The sequence below is a fragment of the Lycium ferocissimum genome, chromosome 9 (genome assembly GCF_029784015.1).
Source record: "Lycium ferocissimum isolate CSIRO_LF1 chromosome 9, AGI_CSIRO_Lferr_CH_V1, whole genome shotgun sequence".
In the NCBI taxonomy this organism is placed as follows: Eukaryota; Viridiplantae; Streptophyta; class Magnoliopsida; order Solanales; family Solanaceae; genus Lycium; species Lycium ferocissimum.
This window is the reverse complement of record NC_081350.1, coordinates 21,117,346-21,132,074: the sequence shown is the minus strand read 5'-3', so window position 1 is coordinate 21,132,074 and position 14,729 is coordinate 21,117,346. Positions and strand designations below refer to the sequence as shown.

At 34.5% G+C, this 14,729-nt stretch overlaps 1 protein-coding gene and 1 pseudogene across 1 annotated transcript; one reads left to right on the top strand and one right to left on the bottom strand.

Moving 5' to 3' along the window:
• The first annotated feature begins 3,317 nt into the window (after window positions 1-3,317).
• Window positions 3,318-10,795, top strand: LOC132029867 (uncharacterized). Its single transcript, XM_059419253.1, has 13 exons — window positions 3,318-3,465; window positions 5,449-5,525; window positions 5,606-5,686; window positions 6,397-6,525; window positions 6,639-6,725; window positions 7,084-7,137; window positions 7,257-7,347; window positions 7,424-7,494; window positions 7,578-7,647; window positions 7,803-7,855; window positions 9,484-9,577; window positions 9,710-9,807; window positions 10,494-10,795. The coding sequence occupies exons 1-13, from the start codon at window positions 3,399-3,401 to the stop codon at window positions 10,596-10,598; spliced, it is 1,077 nt and encodes a 358-aa protein (XP_059275236.1). The 5' UTR covers window positions 3,318-3,398; the 3' UTR covers window positions 10,599-10,795.
• Window positions 10,796-11,416: 621 nt separating this feature from the next.
• The window catches only part of LOC132031653 (peroxisomal fatty acid beta-oxidation multifunctional protein AIM1-like), a 33,960-nt pseudogene continuing 30,647 nt past the window's right edge, over window positions 11,417-14,729 (bottom strand).

Below are 14,729 nucleotides of genomic sequence, written 5' to 3'. Positions count from 1 at the left end.
TCGACTAAGTTAAAAATCACACTCCGGACCTTTTGGAATTATCGAAATTCGATTCCGGACACGTTTACCCAAAAGTCAATTATTGGTCAAAGCTTTTCACAAAATCAAAACTTCAAACTCAAAACTTAGGTTTTTCACTCGGATACTAAATTGATTGCCTCGATAACTGTGCCACCCATCCCCGCAAGTCAAATACGCAAAAATAAAGCTAAGGGAAGGGTCATTTGGGCAAAAATAGGTGAAATCACCAAAACGACCTAACAGGTTGTTACAAATCTAAATTTTGGGATTGACTACAACTAGTATAATTAAAATAGCTAATTGATAGTGTGCGTAGATTGAGGCCGTTGAAGGTCGTTTTTTAGGAGATTCGCTCATTTCAGGTTTAAAAAACTTGTCAATTTCAATGTAAATGAGTATTTAATCTTTGAATTGCTTGTTTTTCCAAAAACATGATTATTAAGTACATGAAATTGCTCTGAAAAGGCTTAATATGTTATGGGGCTAGTGTGTAGTAGGACATGTATGCTACTTTGAGCTATTTACTCTATGCTATAATCCCTCACGACTATAACATATATTGTTGAGTTTCAAAAGCATGACCTAAACCTGTTTATGACAAATTGAGCATGACATCCTAGTATTTCTAGGTAAATTTCATAGTTGGTCACATAACTAAGGTTAATTTTCCACCAAAGTCACGTAACCATATTTTCTAACTGTAAAAGCTCAAAACTTTCACCCTGGAAATATAAAAGTCACAATTACAGGAAAATTGGACCTTCTGATGAGTGATAATTTTTATTATTCTATATCTTAGCCCTTTTTATGTTAAATCTAATAATACAAACTCAATCAAAAGATGATAGACTCGACAGACCCAATATATTTTTTTTTGGATAAATTGAATTGTATGGAGTAATAGTTATTACTAGTAGTTATCAATACATTAGAAGTAATAATCTTGTGATAAATTTCTTCTAATTCATTGATCATTTAAGTTGTTTGATTGATTAGAGAAACTTTTGGAATATTTTGCATTTGATTCTGAGAAAGACAAAAAAAAAAAAAAAAAAAAAAATGAAAGGTCTGAATAAGGAGAAATCATATCTGGCTATATATTGAACAATGACAAATTTTAAATTTAGTTTGTGTCATTTTGAAAAAGAATGAGCTCACGAGGGGCGATTCCAAGGAGCGATTTTGACCTTGATCACCAATGTAAGGATTCTTTAGCACTTTATGAGGTTATACTTGACTTTAGATGGATTTTAACTATAAAATCGCGAGTTTCAAGAGACTAAACCGAGAGCTCTTGACCTAACTTTTCAATTAGGAAATTAGAAATTTGACAGAGCTAATTAAGTCAAAATCAATACCTAATTATAGATTGGCCCGTATTCTTATGGGTAATCTTGTTCTATAATTTTTTTTGGGGTTTGAATACTTTGATTGGGGAGTTGCTTCCATTGACTTTGATCTAGGCTTAATCTAAACTATGGATTGAACCCCGAGTAGTATGATTAAAATTATTATTAATATTGTGCGTAGATTGAGGCCATTGGAGGTCATTTTTACAAGAGATTTGCACATTTCGGGTTTAAAAAACTTGTTGATTTCAAGATAAGTGAATTTTTAACCTTTTTGGATTGTTTGTTTTTCCGAAAGCATGATTATTAAGTACATAAATTGCTCCGAAACGAGTTAATATGTTAAGGGGCGAGTGTGTAGTAGGACATGTATGCTATTTTGAGCTATTTACTCCGTGTTATAATCCCTCATGACTATAACATGATATTGTTGAGTTTCAAGAGCATGACCTAAACCTGTTTATGACAAGTTGAGCATGACATCCTAGTATTCGAGGTAAATCTCATAAATAGTCACATAACTAAGATTGTTTTCCATCAAAGTCACATAACTATATTTTCTAACATAAAAAACACAAAAACTTTCACCCTAGTAATATAAAAGTCAAAATTACCGAAAAATCCGACCTTCCAATGAGAGATAATTTTTTTAACTCTATATTTTAATCCATTTTTAAATCTTATTACATGCAAACCCAATCAAAAGATGATAGACCCGACCAGATGTAGTTAATATATATTGCAAAACGTTTTATTTTATTGGATAGCGAGAAACTGAATTTTATGAAGTGATTAATAGTTACTAATAGTAGTTATCAATACATCAAAAGTAATAATCTTGTGATTAAATTTCTTTTAATTCATTGTTCCTTTAAATTGTTTGATTGATTAGAGCTAGTTTTGGACTATTTTGCATGAGATTTTAAGAAAAACAAAACAAAAAATAAAAGGTATGGATAAGAAGATAGATACTCGGAATTAGAGAGCTTTGGAGACAATAATTACTATCAATTTGGATGAAAATCTTGAAAATTAGGATGCAAAATTGGAGCAGAATTTGATTGGTGATTTCAAAAGGACGGATAGGATGCGCCATTTTGGATATATTTGATAAACAAAATAAGTGATGTTATATAATTTAAATAAGAAAAATATTATAGTGATGTTATATAATTTAACTAAGGAATCGTTTGGACATAATTTGAAATCATGATATGAAACCAGTGATTTGAAATCACGATGATTTGAGTTGAAGTTTTGTTTGGACATACAATTTGAATTTTTAAGTTATAATTTTTTTTTCATAGATATAAAACCCACAAGTTGTGAAAACCATCAAAACTTTCTCAATTCTTATACAATCTTACCAAATGAGCAAATCATAGTTCATAACAAAATTAATACACTACGCCTTTCTAAAAAATACAACATCAAGTGATCGAACTTTAGTTCAATAAAAAGGAAAATTGAACATGAGTTGTGTAAGTAAATGCATTGGTAGGAGTAAAAATGTTATAACTATACGACCAACTTGCGGATCTTTTAATATTTGATATAAATTGTAGGTAAATATATCTACCAACTTATAAATCTTTATTTACAAAATATAAACTTATGGGTCAAGTTTTACATTTAAAATAATTTGAAATCATGATTTGGAACCCCAAATCATACCTTTTTTTTGGGAAAATTTGGGATTTGAAATTATAATATGAAGTTAAAGTTGAATTTTTTTACAAATTACATAAACAAACGCTGATTTAAAAATAAAATATAAAATTATGATTTGATATGCATGGCTAAACGTCTACTAAGAGAAAGATTTGGACAGGTGCATTTTCCTTCCAGACTAGGGGAAAGTTCATTATCTGGTAGTTGGGGAAACAATGGCGGAAGAGGGAAAGTTCCCTTTTTGTCCTTCACTTCCGTACATACATCTATACGAAAAAAAATAAAACCAAGAGACTAGACTATTTATATGTCCAAGAACTCAGACTTCATTTTCATCTCAACTGATCACATTAATCCATGGAGAATACAAGTCATCTCTGTTCTGAATTCATCAATGTCCTTCGTAGTCGTCGTCCTTCTCAAGGTCTACGTTATTCTTTTCTTTTTTTTTCTCAAATTAATTGTTCAATACTACTACTACTACTATTTTTTTTAATGATCTTGTTAATGAGTGGATTCAAGTACTGGGGATAAAAGTCAAATTTGAACTTTACTGCTGTATTCAATGTCAAGTTTTAATTTCTTGAATCATAGTTTTTATGTTTTTAGTCAATTGAGTGCATTATATATTACCACCCTTGTCTTTCTTCCTCACAATTGTAGTATTTGACTTTCCCTTATTCTGCAACTTGTCAAGATTAGTTCACTTTTTTCTTTTTTTTTTTCTTTTCGGCATTTTTTTGTTCATTCTTTGTATGATTGTTGTATAAACTAACCATTTCCACTCATTTTCTGGGTTGTCGGGTATGTTGCTCGGACTCTCCAAAAATGTTGCCACACCCGTATCTATCTTTCAAAAATGCACTACTTTTGGAGGATCTGACACTCACATGTAACATTTTTGAAGAGTTCGAGCAATGCTGGGGCCGCGGGGAGGGGGTAGAGCATAATAGCTTAATTTTGTTTGGGTTGAATCTTTAGATATGTAGTGTTATACTTTCTCTTTCTTTTATATCACACTCTTTACATTTTGGAGCGTTTTAAAAAGAATAACACATTATCATTATTTATATATAGCTTTCAAAACTTTCAAAAATTTATTTATTTGTATTTTGTTATTTGATTTTGTAACTGAACTGGGGAAGAATTGCTATGGAAGGGATTATTTAGAAAGGGAAGACTAGAATGCAACAGAGAAGTGTACCAGCAGAATGATCCAGGGGGTATCATCTTTTTAGTAAAGCTGATCTAAATCTAATTAGACGGTCGCAAATCTGTAAGATAATTTGTCTCAGTTTAATTGGAAACTAAAATAGTGAGAGTGGTGGAAAGGTTTGTTCTAATTTTTTTGGGGCTTGGAGGATTGAGACAGTAAAATTGTCTTTCAAGGAAAAATTAGTAGGTTACTTGGCAGTATGAATAGCTGGAAAACCACCCAGAGGTGGGAATTGAGATGGCCGGGATCCCTTCGCCCCTTTATCGGCCAGACGTTACGAAGTTTGAGCCCTAATGGATAACTTCTTGGTAGGAAGCACTTTACTAATTTGGTGTACCTACCCGACGTAGATTCAGATTGCTAGTAAGCTTCGATAGTAGATGCATAACACAAAAAAAGCACGGAGATTGAATAATGAAAAGGAACAGAAACTGTTAGGTGCCTTGTTTGTAATATTGGCTATTATTATCCAAAATCAACAGACTGGAAAAGAGACATATAGTTACACTTATCCTAAGAAAGGATATATATATTTGCATTTGTTGTATTTATTTATTTATTTATTTATTTATTTATTTATTTATGTGAGCTTGTTGGCATATTCTGTCAAATATTTGTTTCTTCGTGTAAGGTTTTTAACTTACTAGAAAGGAAAACAAGAAAAATTAACCCTATAAAGGGAATTGATTCAGTTTTAGCTGACTGGGCAGTTGAAAGGGAATATTTATGTAAAATCATGTATGGGCTTTGAGTTTTGAAGGTTATTAAGGAAAAAAGATTAAGGAAAAGCGATCCTAGAAGGTAGATTTTAAGTGATCTAGATTGAAGAGTAAAAAGGTGTCTAGAGTTTGAAGACCAATTTCCACAACTAATTATGGGATATTGTATCAGTTTCTTTCCATAACCTGAATTCCATGGTAATAGACTCTTACACAACAATGGTCCTGTAGTTGGCCTTTCTGGTAGGAAGAGTGCATTTTGAGATCATCATTTTTATCTCGTCGTAGATTCAATAGATTACTGTCAAATTGTGTCCTTTTTATGTAATTTCATCTAAACACATAAATAGCCATCTTGTCTCTTGGATGGTAATTAACAAGTTTCTTGTCTGCTGTAGTTTCTTCCTGTTTCCAACTTATATTTTGGATGTCAATTAACAAGCTTGTATTTGTTTGGTCTAATTCCTTACAGTTCCACTATCTGTGGTACCTGGGGAACCTGTGGAGGATCCTTTCTTTCAGGAAAATCCAAAGCCAAAATTCAGTGAGGTACAAAACTACTTCAATTTCTTTCCATGGATAATTCTTTACTCCGGATACTTCATTTTGACATTTTTATCTAATAACAGGCAATGGCTTCATGCCCAAAGGAAGATATACCCAATTTTAAGGAACTGCTTCAAGAGGAAAATTTCTACTTGACGACCGAGGTGATAGGATCTTAGAAGTTTAATTTTGTTGATTAATCTACTAATTAGTATATAACCAGATTCTATTTATTAGACAATGTACTTGCTGAGTAGCCGAATAAGAATTTAAGATGATAATTGCCAGTTTCTTCCGACTTCTGAGATGCGATGATTTTTGTAATAACCAATATGGAATACAATTAAATTAGGTAGCTGTGTCTGACTGTCAGAATTTTTTGGTACTTCTTTCTTTTTCCCCCTTGACTAATAGTTGGTTCTCCTTCCCCCAGAAAGAAAAACCCTAAATAAGCAACAAATAATACTTTGGCAGATCTCTTTTTCATCATATTTTGAAATAAAAAGTATTCTTTGTCTGTCGTCTTTATAGGAACTTTAGCGTCTAATCTTTAGGGACTCTAAAGAGAACAAAGAAGTAGTAGTATTCTTTTTTTTTAAGGTAAACTATTACTAGTATCAATATGTAATACATTTTAACTATAGTGTTTGAGAAGTATAAAAGAAACTCTGACGTGAATTAAATGGTCTTAAATCAATGTTTCAATGACAATAAAATTTCTAGTCAAGTATAAGGAAGTCTAATGAAATTGGTTTGGCCCACTGTAGTTCTTTCAGTTATGAGGAATCACTTCACAGGAATGATCCAACACGAATGGATATTCTCCATGTCTATAGCAATTAGTTTCAGACATCAACTTTCTTACTGTTTCCAGGAAGGGGAGCAAGGTCTCTTGCCCGTATTGGTATTGAGCATGAAAGAAAGCGAAAAGAGGCGGCGGCCTACTATTGTTTTCCTGCATAGCACGCACAAATGCAAAGAGTGGTTGAGGCCATTGCTTGAGGTGACATTTGTTGTTTTCTTGAACATTCTTGAGTTCTCACTAAAATGGGGTATCAAGGATAACTTTTTCTTTTCTCACTAAAATGGAGTATCAAGGATAACTTTTTATTTTAGGGATATGCTTCAAGGGGATATATCGCTGTTGCAATTGATTCTCGATACCATGGAGAACGTGCAACCAGCTTGACAACCTATCGAGATGTCAGTATTTTTCTCTTTGCTTAAGTGTATATTCAATTAGCTTATACAGAAAAGAACTTTCCTCTCAGACCGCTTATGCAAGGGGTCTGTCCAAAATTACCCCTGGCCTCTGGTTGTTTGATGATGGATTTTCTTGTTTATGAACTTTAGCCCATGAAAGGCCTGAATATAGACAATTAGGAGTAGGCTAAATGCAGGAGATACCTTCTCTCACAAGTCACAATTGGCTTCATAATAAGAATACTCTCTTACGAGTGGTTCTTTAATGAGAATAAGTAATGCTGACCAAGCAGTTATGCTTGAATACTACTGTACATAGTTCACTTGATCTTGCTAACTTCTTCTTTCTGTAGTACAGGCCCTAGTGTCATCATGGAAAAATGGCGATACGATGCCGTTCATATTTGATACGGTAATTATTGAAAAAACTAACCTGATTCTACCATTTGAAAAGCTTGGTGAAATTTGGTTATGCTGCCATAGTCATTAGTTGATATGGAGCTCTGACCATACCCTTGCTGATCTTTGAAGGTTTGGGACTTGATAAAACTGGCTGATTATCTTACTGAGAGGGAAGATGTTGACCCATCAAAGATAGGAATCACTGGCGAATCTCTTGGAGGTTTGACAAGTGAATTATGAGCTTTACATAACAGTATCTTAAAGAACATCAAGTTCAAATACATTCTGCCTTGCAGGTATGCATGCTTGGTTTGCTGCATTTGCTGACACTCGCTATTCTGTGGTTGTCCCCATAATTGGAGTTCAGGTACTGCGTGTTGAGTATAATATGATCAACGATAGATTTTAATTGATAGAAGATTATGATGAGATATTGAAACGAGGTTGTAGGGTTTTCGATGGGCTATTGAGCATGATAAGTGGCAAGCAAGAGTTGACAGTATCAAAGCTGTCTTTGAAGGTGAACATAACTCCAAGAACCTTATTAGTTGGATCAGCTACTTTACTGCTGTCTATATGGTTCCTAGAACATCTGTCTTGCTTGTTTGTTACCAGCTACTCTAGTGCTGCATATATAGTTTTTAGCTTATCTGTTTCGGTTGTTATTCTTTTCAGAAGCACGTGCTGATTTAGACAAGAGTACAATTGATAAAGAAGTAGTTGAGAAGGTCAGGTTTATGACTTTCAAGTTTAATTTTTTTTTTTTTTTTTCATTCATGCATAGTGAGCAATTCATATGCTGTGGTCTTCCCGCTCCTTCTCAAGATTATTTAAGAATTTGCATCCATGTGATGAGAGGTTTGTCGGACTCCAAGCTATATAAGGTATAGGATCGGATGTGTACCTTACCAATTAAATTTTGGGAGGGGGGGGGCAGTATGTGGTCATATAATATCACCTTCTAGGTAGGCTGAAGGAAGTTTTATAGGAGTAAATCTAAGCTAGATGCAGTGGTTGCAGCTTTGAAAAGTTAATCACCTCTGTCAAAAATTCAAAATAGGAAAGCTCTTCCTCCAGATATTGTCTTTCTGACAGCATAACATTCGTAACTATTTTAGTAGCAGATTCAGCAGTAGAAAGAAGAAACGACATTTAATCTGCTATAACAAGAAGCAATACCGCGTAACTAAGCAGCTGTAGAATAGGCAGAAAGAAGTGAGATCAGCCATATAGTTCAGACTTTTCTGGATTTTGATGAATCATAAAGATATAAAAGACTTTTTTTCTTAATTTTTCCAATTATTTGATAATTATTAATACAAATTTTAGTATTGAGATGCCTGTGCCCATAAGAAATTGCAGAGCCACCGTTGATAGTAATAGAACTTTTGCGCAAAGGTTCCCCCTGAGATATGAGCTACGACGATCTCAAAATGATTTTCAAGCTCGGGGGGAGTTTACAAAATTGCGTTCCATCGAGAACTGAGTTGACCTTTCCCATATTTTGACCTGAGAATCTAAAGGAGAGATTACTGTGGATTTTCTGACAACAAAATCAGACAGAGATCACATATAGTGTTCATTGTTAGAGAGATTTGAGTGAGACCCAGTTGACCACAATTAGAGATTCCCTCAGATTCATCATTTCTTTCATTTTCATTCTTCACAGTTACAGAGATTTGAGTGAGACCCAGTTGACCACAATTTAGAGATCCCCTTAAATTCATTCTTGCTTTCAAGTCCCGAGATTGAATTATTTTGCTTCTTTACCTTTGCTTCAGCTGACATATCATCAAGGCTTGGCATCAGAGGCCTCTTGCCTTAGACTCCCTTTGAGCTGAAATGCTCATCAATTTTGTAGTGATTAGAGCGTAAAACCAGCATACCCTTATGGTTTTGGACGTTGAATCTTTCCAAATCTCTCAAGAGCTAGTGGGCCTTTAGAAATCTTTGTAGGTACATCAAGGAATATGTCATGATCCATCTTTCATGCCTTGATTGAATCTGTAGTTGCCCATCTCCATTTATCTCCACACCACGTCCGACAAGGTTAGGCTAACAGGACAATCATCTATAATCACCCTTTTCTTGGGTGACAAAACTTATATCATGAGAAAAGACTGTTGAGAGACTTGACCCACTCTATTAATTAGTAAAGTTTCAGTCTTAGGAGTTACACGAACTGATTGATCTAGAGTTAGAAAAGATTGAGTTTCTAGTCTCAAATATCATTCTTCTGATGCTTCTTGCGGTTTCCTTTATAAGTTGAATAGCATACATTGCTAAAATCTATTGTAAGCTTCTCAAATGTTGTATTTCATGGAACTATCTGATGTTTAGTGGTAAATCTCTCCAGGTCTGGGACAGGATTTGCCCGGGTTTGGCCTCTCAATTTGATGCACCATACACAGTTCCAACTATTGCACCACGCCCTTTTCTGATTTTAAACGGTACGTAATCTACATATCGTAAATAACGGAAAAAGAATTCGTCATATTTGTTACCCATCAATCATCAAAATAAATGTGATTTTTTTTCTCTTCTTGGTGTCTAAAGATAATCTACTTTTCCAAATATTAAAGGGGAAGATGATCCTCGTTGCCCACTACGTGGCCTGGAAATTCCAGTATCAAGAGCTCGCAAAGCTTATGAAGAGGCTAATTGTCCTCAGAATTTCAAGGTACAAAGCTGACCTCCCCTAGCCTGCTTTTCTATGAAAAGAAACAGAAAAGCTTTTTTCCTTACTTTGCTAGTCATTAAGTATGAGTTTTGAGTGATTATGGTATGAGCTCCCCAATAACTGATTATGTAGTGGATACTGCTGCAATTCAATACTCGAATCTATAAATAATCTCTTTAAATTTCTTCTTTCAAAAGTTTTTTCCGATACAGGGGGGGTCATGGAAGGGTAAGGGGACAGAGAGTAGTGTGGAACTGTTGTTTGGGGAGACTCATTCTGATATCATTAAACTATAAGCCTTGGTGATTGACCTGATTCAATTACTTTTGAGGACCATTTAATTGTTTTCCTTTTCCATTCACTTCATTTGGGATAATCCAACTTGTTCTTTCGGGCTTGTCAGACTCTTACTTCTATCCATTCAAATGATATTCACTGTGTCATTTTGTAAAATTTTGACGGAATTAGTTGGTCAAACCGTTAGAATAATGGTTTTCCTAAGACCAACTGGACTGTTAGTTCTTGGATTTTACTTCTCTGTTGCAAGTAAATATCAATTTCTTGAAACTAGCATTGCTAGAAAGAGCAAGTCCTTTAATTTTAATACTTTACTATTATTTGAGTTTTTCTTTTTTGGGTGATCAATCGTCTTAGTTTCTGAAATGCTTGCTTTAAATAAATTTCAGCTTATAGCGCAACCTGGAATTGGTCATCAAATGACGCCATTGATGGTAAAAGAAGCAAGTGACTGGTTTGACAGATTTCTTATTAAGCGTAATACCAGTGCTTGAATCTATTTCCTGCAATAATTTTGAAGGATAACTGTTAAAGATTGCAAGTTGTATCATTGGCTTGTATTTGGTCTTCCATTTCTTTTCATTTTATGGCAACTAAGTTTTTCATGGTGGGTCGATTTTTGCCCGAAGTTGGACGGAAGAACTATTCTCCAGAGAAGTTGAATATAAGGAAAATGAATGTCTACAAACCACATTGGTCTCTATTACAATGACATGTTGTCTGATCTTAAGATATGCAAGCTGTATTATTTATGGAAAGTTATTTCTTCGCATCCGGTACATGCACCAATTTATAAGTACACGACGTGTGTCTTTTACGTAATTTATCATTTAACTATGACTAGATGATATATATTTTCACTTCAATTTATTCATTCAACCAATTGCAGCCTCTGTATCTTATTTCAATAGATTGTGTTATTAATCAACCGGCACTAATTTACTCGTGAGTATCTTCTAAGTTGCTGACAAACCTGTCTACCTTGACTTACTCCCTATATTTCTAAGAGAGCGATGTCTATGAAAAAGCTTTAGTTTCACGATCTAGTTGTAGCTCCATAGAGCAATTAGGTATATTCCTATTCTAGCACTCAAATTAATTCACCTAATGACTAGTTGTTTCTTGATCTTACACTATTCAATCTTAATGTACTGCAGAAGTTCTTTTTCTCCTTCAATAGTGAGAAAGTTGAAACAAAGTCTAGTGGTGATCAAGCAATTTATACAAGTTAGCACGAGATTGGATAAATAACCCCGCATTCATTGCATCACCTAGATCTTAAATCAACTAGTATCACATCAAGACATTGGCATTAATCAGTGTCTGAGTTGAGAATTAAGACAACCCGCGCTGTCTGTTACAATTACAATGAACAAACTGGAGGAAAAGAAACTCAAAAGCTAAAGGGACAAGCATTATAAACTAATTTATTGATATAATGGGAACTTCAATCTGACCGCAATTGACCAACTTTCCTGCCTTATTTCCAACCTCAAATTCAGCATGTTTACAGTAATCTTCTGTACGGATTCGATTATGATATGTTGAAGGTTAGGTCAACACGATCCTCCCTCTGATGCATCACGAAGGGTGTCAAGAAATGAATTTAACTAATGAGCAGGATAAAGAAAGAGGAAAGAAATAGTCTTACCAATGGCAAACCTTTTGCAGCTTTTTGCTCCAAGAATGTTGATGGCTTATAGAAATCCCCATAGGCCTCATGCCAACCTTTTAGCTTGAGTATATGTACTCAGATCCAACTGTATCAGCCCAAAACATGACACCTCCACTGCACAAAATATTAGTCATTATACAAGAACCTGTCTGGAACAGACAATGACTAACTGCATAGAGATTCCTTTCAAGGAATTAATTGATTATTTGTATGTTAGCAGATTTCATCAGTAAAATGAACAGCATCGGTTTGTAGGCTAATGCATTTGTGTTCATAGTTCAGGCAACACCAGTTGGAGCTAAGGACAGAAAAAATGTACAAATAGTTAATTGAAGAACGCTAATAAACAGCCTAACTCTTTATTACTTAATACTTACCTTTCTGAGGGAAATTTAAACCCGTGGACAGATGCAATGTCGATATCAGATGCTCGGACAACTATTCCTTCCTCAATAACTCGACAAGCCTCGTTCACCACTGGGAAGAACATCATTTCCAGAATTTCTTCATCGGTCACAGATATTGGCTGCCAAATCACATGCAACAAAATCATGTTAAAGACTTGTATCACTCAGACATGCACAATATAGCATTGGCTGTAGTTACACGTGAATGTTTGCAAGAATTCGGATTAGAAGAAGGATTCAACAGTAACAAACCTTTCCACCAGGAGCAATATTGGTTAATTGCATGGACTCCCCAACAATTTGTATCGCAGAGTGATCAGCTTCTGGCTTGCTTCCTTTCTTGTATGTGTAATATCCTTTTCCATTCTTCTTACCTACGGTTATTTAGATATAAAACAAACACAATGAATAGCAGTCTCTTGGTATTCAACTAGCATTAATATTCTTCATGTAAAGGTCATTAACTTCTCAAATTGAAACTTTCATCTCCTTCAAGATTTCGATTTCCTTAATTTGAATAAATTTTTTTCTGGGGCAGTATTTTCAGGCCAAGAGTTGAGTGGAAAATAGAAATGTCATCGGTACCTTCCCTGGCATTGTCTACCATTAGTTGAACCAAGGGCGATTGAAAAGCACGGTCTGGAAAAGCAGCAACAAACTCTTTTACAACAGCCAAAAATATACCATAGCCAGTAAGATCCTGGAGCCTGCATATCATAATATACCAAAATGTTAACATGAACAAACTTGTATAGATATGCAGAAATGATTTTGGTGTAAATACTAGGAAATGCTGATAAACGTAAATACTAGGAGATGCTGATAAACAATTAAAGTGCCGTGCAAGCATAAAACATGCCGGTAATGAACAATTTTTCAGTCTAGAAAACAACTTACTGAAAAGGGCCAAGCCGCATGCCAAACTCAGTGATCACCCGGTCAATTCTGAAGATATCAACACCTAAGTTTGCCAACAGGTCTGCTCCTAGCATATAAGGGAAGAAGCTCCGGTTGACAGCAAAACCAGTACAATTTTTTACCATGATGGGTACTTTCTTCATTATATTAGTGAATCTTATAACATCAACGATTACTTGTGGAAAAGTATTTTTTTGTCCTCGCGATTTCCACCAGAGGCATCACATGGGCACGACTTCACCCGGAAAAGAGAGAGAAAAACGAAAACCAGGAAAATTAGAATAAAGACATAGTGTAATGAAACAATATTCTCAAAAAATCAATAACTATCTTCATGTTACTTGCGTGAGAAGATAAATTATGTTAAATCAAGTCAAGAATGCATTTATCGCATCATCTCGTGAGTTTAGGGAATACATTTTTCTGTAGTAAGGGAGTATAGATACATTCAGTAGGTGAATAAACTTATATAAATAAAAATTCCCAGCAAATCTGGCAGAGTCCTCAAGGGACCAGAAATTCAACTGCCTATTATAGGTCTTCTAAACCTCCATGGCGAATTGGCAGAGTGGTGGTGAAAGTGCTCGTAAAATCCAAGATGTTGCTCCTACTTTTACAATTAGGCCCTTGCATTGTTTAACAACGACAAACTAGACTAACTAACCTTCTCTAATTTTAGCTAAAAGTTAAGCAAGAACATTCTGATCAAATGCTCGTTAAACCTTCTTATAAGGATGCTTAAAAAATTCCTTTGAAACTAAATTTCTTGTTTCAAATGAATATGCTCTTAGAACATCTCTTGTTTGTGATAAAACCGATTAACATATATAGCAATGTTTATTCTCTGCTCAACTCGGTGTAAACATTCGGGCTAAAATCTGGTATAAAATTAAACCGGACCTGAATAAATGTATCCCCAAAATGCGATCTTGACTACTTGTTCTTTCACCAATCACATCAAAACTAATTGTAGATGTGTTTGATGCAAAAATGCACTCTGGAGTACAGATTTTCTCAATATCTTCAAAAATTGATTGTTTTAGCAAAACTACCTCATTAACAGCCTGAGAGAGAGAGAGAGAGAGAGAGAGAGAGAGAGAGAAACATATTCAGGATGCTGCTATTAAAGAAGGTGAGGTGGCATACTTTAAAACCTTAATATCACAACTTGCATAATGTTAAATTACACCAAAAATATTCAGGATGTTGTACTAACCTTCTACTGATTTCACAGCTTTCTGTAAATATTCGTGGTTAATTTCTTTAAGTATGACATTAATGTTGCAGATAATGAGAGCTGTAGCAATGCCAGATCCCATTAAATCACCACCAACAACAGCAATTTTTTCTATTCTCCGAGGCTTAAGCCCAATGTCAGTAACACCTGGTACCTGCAAATTGTGTTACCACATTGTTAAACTAGTTTTAAGAACTCAAAGCTGTCTCAAAAGTTAAAAAATGCTTAACATTCTAGATTCTCTTGCACAGAATGCGATTATTAAGCTTGACTGTTAAGTACAAAATACTACAAGGCATGAAGAAGTATTAATATGCCGGCCTTAATCATGCATAATATGTATTACCAAATAAAATTCAGGTGTAAAAACAGTTCTAATTTTTGTGCG

What these genes read in the sequence shown, in the direction of transcription:
- LOC132029867 (XM_059419253.1), top strand. Translation starts at nt 3,399, where the DNA reads ATGGAGAATACAAGTCATCTCTGTTCTGAATTCATCAATGTCCTTCGT. An exon ending in TAGTCGTCGTCCTTCTCAAG is followed by an intron (nt 3,466 to 5,448) that starts GTCTACGTTATT and finishes AATTCCTTACAG; the next exon opens with TTCCACTATCTGTGGTACCT. An exon ending in CACTGGCGAATCTCTTGGAG is followed by an intron (nt 7,348 to 7,423) that starts GTTTGACAAGTG and finishes TCTGCCTTGCAG; the next exon opens with GTATGCATGCTTGGTTTGCT.